This window comes from Balaenoptera musculus, chromosome X, assembly GCF_009873245.2.
Source record: "Balaenoptera musculus isolate JJ_BM4_2016_0621 chromosome X, mBalMus1.pri.v3, whole genome shotgun sequence".
Taxonomy (NCBI): Eukaryota; Metazoa; Chordata; class Mammalia; order Artiodactyla; family Balaenopteridae; genus Balaenoptera; species Balaenoptera musculus.
In genome coordinates, this window is record NC_045806.1 from 114,309,015 (window position 1) to 114,320,854 (window position 11,840).

Genomic DNA, 11,840 nt, shown 5'->3' on the forward strand with positions numbered 1-11,840 from the left:
TTCTAACAGGTGTGAGGTGATATCTCATTGTGGGTTTGATTTGCATTTCCCTGATGATTAATGCTGTTGAGCATCTTTTCATGTACCTTTTGGCCTTCAGTATGTCTTCTTTGGAGAAACGTCTATTCAGATCCTCTGCCCATTTTTTTGTAATAAAATGCTTACATCTATCGTAACAGCCCTAAAATCTTTGTGGAGGGTGTATATATTTTTTCCTTTCCAGTTTTTTTGAGATTTTTATTGAGATATAGTTGACATACAGCACTGTATAAGTTTAAGGTGTGCAGCATAATGATTTGACTTACATAGTCATGAAATGATGATCACAGTAAGTTTAGTGAATATCTGTCATCTCATATAGTTACAAAATAGAAGAAACAGAAAAAATTTTTTTCTTGTGCTGAAATTTACTTTCAGCAACTTTCGTATATAACGTACAGCAGTGTTAATTATATTTATCATTGTACATTACAACCCTAATACTTATTTATCTGATAAGTGAAAGTTTGTACCTTTTGACTGCCTTCATCCAATTCCTCTTCACCCACCCCTCACATCTGGTAACTACAAATCAGATCTCTTTTTCTATGAGTTTGTTTGTTTGTTTGTTGAAGTATAATTGACCTACAGCACTGTGTTAGTTCCTGGTACACAGCATAGTGATTTGATATTTCTATCCATTTCAAAATGATCACCATGATAAGTCTAGTTACCATCTGTCACCATACAAAGATTTGCATAATCATTGACTATATTCCCCACACTGTACATTTCATCCCTTGACTTATTTATTTTGTAACTGGAATTTTGTATCTCTTAATCTCCATCACCTATTTCACTCCTCCACCTACCCCTCCACCCCTGGCAACCACCTGTTTGTTCTCTGTATCTATGACTGTTTCTATTTTGTTACGTTTGTTCAATTGTTCCGTTTTTTAGATTCCACATACAAGTGAAATCATACAGTATTTGTTTTTCTCTGTCTGACTTATTTCACTTAGCATAATACCCTCTAGGTCCATCCATGTTGTCCCATATGGCCAAATGACAAGATTTAATTCTTTTTTTATGGCTGAATTATATATATATATATATATATATACACAAACATATACCACATCTTATTTATCCATTCATCTGTTGATGAGCACTTAGGTTGCTTCCATATCTTGGCTACTGTAAATGATGCTTCAGTGAACATAGGGGTTCATATATCTTTTTTTTTATGATTTCACTTTTATGTGGAATCTAAAAACAAAACAAATGAACAAACATAACATATATCTTGAATTAGTGTTTTTGTTTTCTTCAGATAAATACCCAGGAGTGGAATTGCTGGATCATGTGGTGGATCTATTTTCATTTTTTTCAGGAATCTCCATACTGTTTTCTACAGTGGCTGCACCAATTTGCATTCCCACCAACAGTATACAAAGGTTCCCTTTTCTCCACACCCTCACCAACACTTGTTATTTGTTATCTTTTTGATGATAGCCATTCTGACAGGTGTGAAGTGATATCTCATTGTGGTTTTGATTTGCATTTCCCTGATGATTAGTGACATTGAACATCTTTTCATGTGCCTGTTGGCCTTCTGTATGTTTTGTCTTCTCTGAAAAAATGTCTGTTCAGATCCTCTGCCCATTTAAAAAAAATTTTTTTTGATGTAGACCATTTTTTAAAAAAGTCTTTGTTGAATTTGTTACAATATTGCTTTTGTTTTATGTTTTGGCTTGTTGGCTGCAAGGCATGTGGGATCCTAGCTCCCCGACCAGGGATTGAACCCTCACCCCCTGCATTGGTAGGCAAAGTCTTAACCACTGGACTGGCAGGGAAGTCCCGCTCTACACATTTTTAATTGGATTTTTTTGGGGGGGTTTATTGCTATTGAGTTGGATGAGTTTTTTTCAAAAATATATTTTGGATATTAACCCCTTATCAGATATATGATATGCAAGTATTTTCTCCCGTTCAGTAGGTTGCCTTTTCATTTTGGTTGATGGTTTCCTTTTCTGTACAGAAACTTTTTAGTTTGATGTAGTCCCACTTGTTGATTTTTGCTTTTGTTGCCTTTGCTTTTGGTGTGAAGTCCAAAAAAATCATCACCAAGACTGATGTCAAGGAGCTTACCTCCTGTATTTACTTTTAGGAACTTTATGGTTTCAGGTCTTTAATCCATTTTAAGTTAATTTCTGTGTCCAGTTTCATTCATTTGCGTGTGACTGTCCTGTTTTCCCAACACCATTTATGAAGAGACTATCCTTTCTCCATTGTATATTATTGGCTCCTTTGTCATAAATTAGTTGACCATATATGTGTGGGCTTATATCTGGGCTCTCTGTTTTGTTCCATTGATTTATGTATTTGTTTTTATGCCAATACCATACGGTTTGGATTACTATAGCTTTGTGTTATAGTTTGAAATCAAGGGATTGATACCTCCAGCTTTGTTCTTGTTTCTCAAGATTGCTTTGGCTATTTGGGATCTTTTGTGGTTCCATACAAATTTTAGGATTGTTTGTTCTATTTCTGTGAAATTACCACTGGACTTTTATTTTATTTTTATTATTATTATTATTTATTGACCATGCTGTGAAGCATGTGGGATCTTAGTTCCCTGACCAGGGATCAAACCTGCGCCCCCTGCATTGGAAGCACAGAGCGTTAACCACTGGATCACCAGGGAAATCCACCACTGGACTTTTGATAGGGATTGCATTGAATCTGTCGATTCCTTTGGGTAGTGTAGACATTTTAACAATCTTAATTCTTACAGTCCATGAGCATGGAATATCTTTCCATTTATTTGTGTTTTCTTCAATCTTTCATTAACATCTTACAGTTTTCAGTGTAGAGGTCTTTCAGTTCCTTGGTTAAATTTATTCTTAGGTATTTCATTCTTTTTGATCAATTGTAAATGGGATTGTTTTCTTAATTTCTCTTTCTGATAGTTCATTATTAGTGTATAGAAATGCAACAAATTTCTATACATTGATTTTGTATCCTGAAACTTTACTGAATTCATTTATTAGTTCTAATAGTTCTTTGGTGGAGTCTTTAGGGTTTTCTATACATAATATCGTGTCATCTGTAGACAGTGACAGGTTTACTTCTTCCTTTCCAAATTGGATACCTTTTATTCTTTTTCTTGCCTAATTGTTCTGCCTAGGACTTTCAATACTCTATTAAATAAAAGTGGTGAGTGTGGGCATCCTTGTCTTGTTCCTGATCTTAGAGGAAAAGCTTTTCGCTTTTCACCTTTGAGTATGATGTTAGCTATGGGTTTGTCATATATGGATTTTATTATGTTGAGATATGTATCCTCTATACCCATTATCATTATGTAATGCCCTTATTAGCTTATTACAGTCTTCTTTTTAAAATCTATTTTGTGTATATATAGCTACCACAGCTTTCTTTTGGTTTCCATTTGCATGGAATATCTTTTTTTTTTTAATCCCTTCACTTTCAGTCTGTGTGTCCTTATGTCTGAAGTGAGTTTCTTATAGGCAGCATATAGATGGGTCTTGTTTTTTATCCATTCCAGCCACTGTATGTGTTTTGATTGGATAATTTAGTCTATTTACATTTAATTATTGATAGGTATGTCCTTATTGCCATTTTGTTATTTGTTTCCTGGCTGTTTTTTAGTTCCTCTGTCCCTTTCTTCTTCTCTTGTGTCTTCCTCTGTGGTTTGATGACTTTCTTTAGTGGTATGCTTAGATTCCTTTCTCATTATCTTTTGTGTATCTCTATAGGTTTTTGCTTTGCGGCTACCATGAAGCTTATATATATTGGGTTGGCCAAAAAGTTCGTTCGGTTTTTTCCATAAGATGGCTCTAGTAGCACTTAGTTGTCTTTAACTTCATTTGAAACAGTTTTGGTAGATTGTATTGTGACAGCTGTCATATCAGCGTGCATTTAAAAAAAAACTTATCAAAATTGCATTTTGGGGGACTTCCCTAGTGGTCCAGTGGTTTAGAATCTGCCTTCCAATGCAGGGGACACAGGTTCAATCCCTGGTTGGGGAACTAAGATCCCACATGCTGCAGGGCAACTAAGCCCACACGCTGCAACTACTGAGCACGTGAGCCACAACTAGAGAGCTTGCATGCTGCAACTACAGAGCCCACGTGCTCTGGAGCCCATGCAACACAACTAGAGAGAAGCCCATGAGCCTCAACGAAGATCCTGCATGCCGCAACTAAGACCTGACACCGCCAAAAATAAATAAATAAATAAATAAATAAATAGTTAAAAAACCTGAATTTTTTGTAGCCATTTTAATATGGAAGATGGAAGAAAAAAAGCTACATTTCAGCATATTATGCTTTATTATTTCAAGAAAGCTAAAAACGCAACTGAAGCGCAAAAAAAGATTTGTGCAGTGTATGGTGAAGGTGCCGTGAATGACTGGATGTGTCAAAAGTGGTTTGCGACAAAAAAAACCAGTTTGCGAAGTTTCGTGCTGGAGATTTCTCGCTGGACAATGCTCCACGGTCAGGTAGACCAGTTGAAGTTGATAGCGATCAAATCGAGACATTAATTAAGAACAATAAGTGTTATATCATGTGGGAGATAGCTGACATACTCAAAATATCCAAATCAAGCATTGAAAATCATTTGCACCAGCTTGATTATGTGAATCGCTTTGATGTTTGGGTTCCACACATGTTAAGTGAAAAAAACCTTCTTGACCATATTTCTGCATGCAATTCTCTACTTAAAAGTAATGAAAATGTTCCATTTTTAAAACAGATTGTGACGGGTGATGAAAAGTGGGTACTGTACAATAATGAGGAACGGAAGAGATTGTGGGGCAAGCGAAATGAACCACCACCAACCACACCAAAGGCCGGTCTCCATCCAAAGAAGGTGATGGTATGTATATGGTGGGATTGGAAGGGAGTCCTCTATTATGAGCTCCTTCCAGAAAACCAAATGATTAATTCCAACAAGTACTGCTCCCAATTAGACCAACTGAAAGCAGCACTTGATGAAAAGCGTCCGGAATTAGTCAACAGAAAACGCATAATCTTCCATCAGGATAACGCAAGACTGCATGTTTCTTTTATGACCAGGCAAAAACTGTTACATCTTGGTTGGGAAGTTCCGATTCATCCACCGAATTCACCAGACATTGCACCTTTGGATTTCCATTTATTTAGGTCTTTACAAAATTCTCTTAATGAAAAAATTTCCATTCCCTGGAAGACTGTAAAAGGCACCTGGAACAGTTCTTTGCTCAAAAAGATAAAAAGTTTGGGGAAGATGGAATTATGAAGTTGCCTGAAAAATGGCAGAATGTAGTGGAACAAAACAGTGAGTACATTGTTCAATAAAGTTCTTGGTGAAAATGAAAAATGTGCTTTTTATTTTTACTTAAAAACCAAAGGAGCTTTTTGGCCAACCCAATAACAACTTATAACAGTCTATTTTAAGTTGATAAGATCTTAAGTTTGAAAGCATTCTAAAGCTCTACATTTTTACTCTCCTTCTATGTTATATGTCTTTGATGTCACATTTTACATCTTTTTATTATGTGTATCACTTAACTTATTGTAGTTATTGTTATTTTTACTACTTTTGTCTTTTAACCTTTATATTAGGTTTTTAAATTTTTTAAATAATTAAAAAATTTTCCTGCCCCTTCACCTTCCTACTAGCTTTATAAGTGATTAATCCACTACCTTTACTAATATATATTTACCTTTACCAGTGAGATTTATACTTTCATAAGTTGTCTTGTTACTAACTCGTGCCCTTTCTTTTCAGCATGAAGGAGTCCCTTTAACATTTCTTGTAAGGCCAGTTTAGTGGTGATGAACTACTTTAGCTTTTGATTGTCTGGAAAACTTTTGTTTTTAAATTAATTTTTATTGGATGATAATTGATTTACAATGTTGTGTTAGTTTCTGCTGTATAGCAAAGTGAATCGGTTATACATATACATATATCCACTCTTTTTTAGATTATTTTCCCATATAGGCTGTTACAGAGTATTGAGTAGAGTTCCCTGTGCTATACAGTAGGTCCCCATTAGTTATCTATTCTATATAGTACTGTGTATATGTCAATCCTATTCTCCCAGTTTATCCCCCCCCACCCCGGAAAACTTTTTATCTCTCATTCAATTCTGAATGATAACTTTGCCAAGTAGAGTATTCTTGGTTGGATTTTTTTCTTTCATCATTTTGAATATATTGTCATTCCCTTCTGGCCTGCAAAGTTTCTGCTGAAAAAATCTACAGATAGTCTTATGGGGGTTTATAACAAGTTGTTTTTCTCTTGCTGCTTTTAAGATTCTCCCCTTGTCTTTAACTTTTGACATTTTAATTGTAATGTGTCTCAGTGGGTCTCTTTGGGTTCATTTTATTTGCAACTCTCTGGGCTTCCTGGATCTGGACATCTGTTTCTTTCCCCAGGTTAGGGAAGTTTCCAGCCATTATTTCTTCAAATAATTTTTCTGCCCCTTTCTCTCTCTCTTCTCCTTTTGGAACTCCTATAATGCAAATGTTAGTCCACTTGATGGTGTCCCATAAGTCCCTTAAGCTATCTTCACTTTTTTCATTCTTTTTCTTTTTTGCTCTGATTAGGTGAGTTCCTCTGCCCTGTCTTTGAGTTTACTGATCCTTTCTTCTGTTTCATCTAGTCTGCTATTGAACCCCTATAGTGTATTTTTCAGTTGAGTTATTGTATTTCTCAGCTCTGTGGTTTATGTTTGAAACTTTCTTATATTTCCTATTGATACATCTTTGTTGGAGTTCTCACTGTATTCATCCATTTTTCTCCCGAGTTCTGTGAGCATCTTTATGACCATTACTTTGAATTCTTTATCAGGTAAATTACTTAACTTTGGTTCCTTAATGGTTTTTTTTTTTCCTGAGGTTTTCTCTTATTCTTTTGTTTGGAACATATTCCTCTGTTTCTTTATTTTGGTTGACTATGTTGGTTCCTGTGCGTTAGATGAAATAGCCACCTCTCCCAGCCTTGAAGGGTTGGCCTTGTGTAGGAGATGAACCTCATTGTTGAAATCTGCCCTAGCTCTTGATTGTCTCTCAAAACTTTGTGATTATCCACGTGGCCTATTTTATTTATTTATTTTTATTGGAGTATAGTTGCTTTACAATATTGTGTTAGTTTATACTGTACAGCAAAGTGAATCAGCTATACGTATACATATATCCCCTCTTTTTTGGATTTCCTTCTCATTTAGGTCACCACAGAGCATTGAGTAGAGTTCCCTGTGCTATACAGTAGGTTCTCATTAGTTATCTACTTTATACATAGTATGAATAGTGTATATATGTCAATCCCAATCTCCCAGTTCATCCCCCCCACCATATCCATATGTTTGTTCTCTAAGTCTGTGTCTCTTATTTCTGCTTTGTAAATAAGATCGTCTATACCAGGGGTCCGTGGCCTGTTAGGAACCGGGCTGCACAGCAGGAGGTGAGTGGTGGGTGAGTGAGTGAAGCTTCTGCTGCTCCCCATCACTCGCATTACCTCCTGAACCACTGTATCCCACTCCCCCTCACCATGGTCTGTGGAAAAATTGTCTTTCACGAAACCGGTCCCTGGTGCCAAAAAGGTTGGTGACCGCTGGTCTATACCAGTTTTTTCAGATTGCACATATATGTGTTAATATACGATATTTGTTTTTCTCTTTCTGACTTACTTCACTCTGTATGACAGTCTCTAGGTCCATCAGCCTATTTCATTTTTAGTAGCTCCTAGTAGTTAAGGGTGTGCCAAAACCTTTCGGTGTCTCAAAGGGGAGGATCTCGGTCAGCACCGAGATTCAGACTGATTGAAAGTCAGACCCTCAGGCAGCAGCTTTTAAAGAATACACATATATCTTCTGTGGAACTGCAAGTGTAAACCCCACTGGCTCCCAGAACCAGGTGATCTGGAGGTGTCTGCTGGGCAGCAGTCTCAAAAATCAGGGCTCCAGATGAGCGTATAAGCTCCTTTCTGGGAGGCACTGGTGAGCTGTAGCAAGGTAGAGGGAGAGTGCAAAGGTGATGTTCCTCAGCGTACATTCCCTGAGAGCAGCTCCATTGCTTCCAGATGTGTGCCAAACCTAGTGCCTGCCCCTAAGGCCGAAGATTTAGGACTAGCAAGTAGGCCTCCTTCACAAAACGCCTGTGGAGGTCTTTCAGTCTGCTGTCTGTGTAGTGCCCTGGGGGTGGTAGTTGCCAAGGACTGTCTTTCCAATTGTTACTGTCCCATGGGACCCAGGAACACCAGCCCTCCTGGCCACCAGAGCCGGGCGATCAAGGGGTATCCCTGGGAGGCAGCTGCAAAAACCAGGGCACTAAATGTAAAAACTGGGGCACCAGACTCATATAAGAGTTCCCATCCTCCTAAGTCTCAGGGAAGGTTTACAGTCAGCCCTAAGATGTGGACTTAATTAGAAGCCTGCCCCTCAGGCTGAAGCTATGATGATAAGGTAATAGGAGCCCCTGGGTGTGTTGCCTCTTGCTGGGCCCGGGGGTGGGGGGGGTGGTAGCTGTTTAAGAACTCTTTCTCCATTGGTTACAGGCCCGTGGGACGTGTGGGCATAAGCCCCACTGCCCACCAGAGCCGGGCAATGCAGAGGTGTCCCCTGGCCGCAGCTGCAAAAATCAGGGCACCATATGTAATAACTGGGGTGCCAGATGTGTGTAGAAGCTCTCCTCTGGGAGATACAGCACTCTGGAGTATGGCCGGGGGAGAGCATGAAGAGGGCACCCACTGACTGGAGCAAGGCAAAGGGGAAGTGCAAAGATGGCACCCACAGAAAAAAAAGGAAAAAAGAAGACAAAAATGAAAGTAAAAGAAAAAGAGAAAAAGAAGAGAAAGGAAAATGGGAAATAAAATAAGAGATGAGGGAGATGGTACCTGCTGGCTTTAGCAAGGCAGAGGGATTTGGAGGAAGATGGTGCCCACTGGCTGAAGCATAAAGATGACACCCGCTGCAAAGAAAGGAGAAAATAAAAGAAGAAAAGATGGTACCAGCTAGCTTAGATAGGCATAGGGAAAGCAGAAGATGGCACCCACCAGCCTCTGTCCCTGAGAGTATCCCAGCAGGCCCCAGCCCTTCAGACCAACGCTTTAAAATTAGCAAAGGAGTCTTTCACATCAAGTCTGGGTGCCTTTCAAAAGGCTGCTTCTATTCTGTGCCCTGGAGCCGGTGAGTCTGCGTGTGGGCCCTTTTTTTAAAAAAAAAATTTTTAGTGGAGTATAGTTGATTTACAATGTTGTGTTAGTTTCTGCTGTACAGTAAAGTGAATCAGTTATACATATACATATATCCCCTCTTTTTTTTTCTTTTTTAGATTCTATTCCCATATAGGCCATTACAGAGTATTGAGTAGAGTTCCCTGTGCTAAAAAATAGGTCCTTATTAGTTACCTATTTTATGTAGTAGTGTGTATATGTCAATCCCAATCTTCCAATTTATCCCTCCCCCCCTTACCCCCTGGTAACCATAAGTTTATTTTCTACATCTGTGACTCTATTTCTGTTTTGTAGATAAGTTTATTTGTACACTTTTTTTTTTAGATTTCACATATAAGCAATATCATATGATATTTGTCTTTCTGTGTCTGACTTACTTCCCTCAGTATGACAATCTCTAGGTCCCTCCATGTTGCTGCAAATGGTATTATTTCATTCTTTTTTATCGCTGAGTAATATTCCATTGTATATATGTGCCACATCTTCTTTATCCATTCATGGGCACTTGGGTTGTTTCCATGTCCTGGCTATCGTAAATAGCGCTGCAATGAACATTGGGGTATATGTATCTTTAAAAATTATGGTTTTCTCTGGATATATGACCAGGAGTGGGATTGCTGGATCATATGGTAGCTCTATTTTTAGCTTTTTAAGGAACCTCCATATTGTTCTCCATAGTGGCTGCACCAGTTTACATTCCCACCAACAGCATAAGTGGGTTCCCTTTTCTCCACACCCTCTCCAGCATTTCTTGTTTGTAAACTTTTTGATGATGATCATTCTGACTGGTGTGAGGTGATTCTTCTTTGTAGTTTTGATTTTCATTTCTCTAATAATTAGTGATGTTGAGCATCTTTTCATGTGCTTTTTAACCATCTGTATGTCTTCTTTGGAGAAATGACTATTTAGATCTTCTGCCCATTTTTTGACTGGGTTGTTTTTTTTGATATTCAGCTGCGTGAGCTGTTTGTATATTTTGGAGATTTTGTGTGGGCCCTTAAGAGCCAAACCTCAGTTTGTATCAGCCCCTTGGGTCTCATGGGTGCGAGCCCTGTTGTTTTTCAAAACCAGATGTTTGGGGGGTTTATTTCTCAGGTGCCAATCTTAAAGGGTGGAGTGCTCCATATAGGATATGAACGCTTTGCTCCTCAGAAAGAAGCTCCAGGTCTTGAGTTCCCTTCCGAATGTGCGTCACCATGCCGGGTTTGGGGTTTATGGTGAGATTGTGTCTCAGCCTTTCCTATCCCCTTCGATGTGGTTTCCCTCTCATTTGCCCCATGTGAAGAGGTCTCTGTGACAGGTTTTTTCAGAGGAATTTGTTCCATATATTGCTGTAGATTTGGTGTGTCTATGAGAGGAAGTGAGTTCAGGATCTTCCTATGTCATCATCATGAATCAGAGCAAATTATTTTTCATATGGGGGGGGGAGAGAGAGAAAAAGAGATCTCCATATCTATTTTTAAATTAAATCATGGGTAGGAGAAACCTCCAAAGTAAATCCTGGTTATTGTTCATATCAGGAAAAAAATTATTAAAATCATGAAGTGTGCTTTTGACATCAGTTTTCTAGAACTGTTCTTTAAGAAGCCCTCTCTGCGTAAGGCTCTTAAATGGCATCTCTTTACATTTCATCGTTACATTTTGAGGTTCACAGCAGGAAGCAAGGCTTATTGCCTCTGTTCATGGTGTTTCACTTTTGAGGAAGACATTCTTAATTAAACAATTAGTCTTAAGAATATAGATGTACACAAAAGTATAGTTCTTAATTGCTGATTACTCTTTCTTGCTGTAGACAAATCTTTCTGAGAGTGATTTTTTTAAATGAGAACTTTAAAATTAGCAATATCCACTCATGTAAAAAATGCTGAAGAGTTTCACACTAATTTAGAATAATTATGCATTCATCCAAAGCCGTTCCTTGTGGTCATCACATTTCTCTTTGGTATTTGAATTCATCCATGGCATCACAGTGGAAGTAGAAGACTTCATAGCTGTCACTTTTCAATATTGAGTATGTTTCTACATATCCTTTATATTTGCCATTTTTATGGCTGTTTAATCTATTGAGCAGATTACTTAACTGTTTCCTCACTGTTGAATCCCCGCCATTTTGGATTATTTCCTTAGGATAGTCTGTGTAATGGGATGACAGGGTCAAAAAGCATAAATATTTTTATGGCTCTTTATGTTTTTCTGCCATCAGCAGTATTGTATCGGTTTCTCTACAGCCTTGGCTGGCACTGAATATTATTTTTAAAGAAACAATAACCAAAAAACCCTGAAAAAGTGGTTTTCTTTTTTGTTAACTCAGTATGTCTAAAATGACACCCCATTGTTTTCTTCCTCTCATTTTTTGAGGCAAAGGAAGTGATGTACATTGTGGCTGGTGTTCCTCTACCCAATTTTCAGTTCATAGCACACTAACAGATGTGTAAATAACATTTTGAAATAGGATTCAAAGAACAGGAAGAAGAAGGATAAGCCACAATATACCAATAATGTCACCAAAGGGTACCAGGAGGGAAACCTGGTATTGTAGAGACAAAGATAAATTTCAGTTAAAGTTTGGTGACTTGCCCAAAATCCTAACTGGTTTTAGTATAACTAGTTTAACCAGC

At 38.0% G+C, this 11,840-nt stretch overlaps 1 protein-coding gene across 1 annotated transcript in view; it reads left to right on the forward strand.

Annotated features, from left to right (window-relative positions):
- LOC118888371 (transmembrane 9 superfamily member 2-like) overlaps nucleotides 1–5,780 on the forward strand; it is a 102,521-nt gene extending 96,741 nt beyond the window's left edge. Inside the window, exon 15 of the mRNA XM_036839329.1 lies at nucleotides 5,776–5,780. Coding sequence (XP_036695224.1) covers nucleotides 5,776–5,780 — 5 coding nt within the window. The remainder of the gene's footprint in view (nucleotides 1–5,775) is intronic.
- The last annotated feature ends 6,060 nt before the right edge of the window (nucleotides 5,781–11,840 follow it).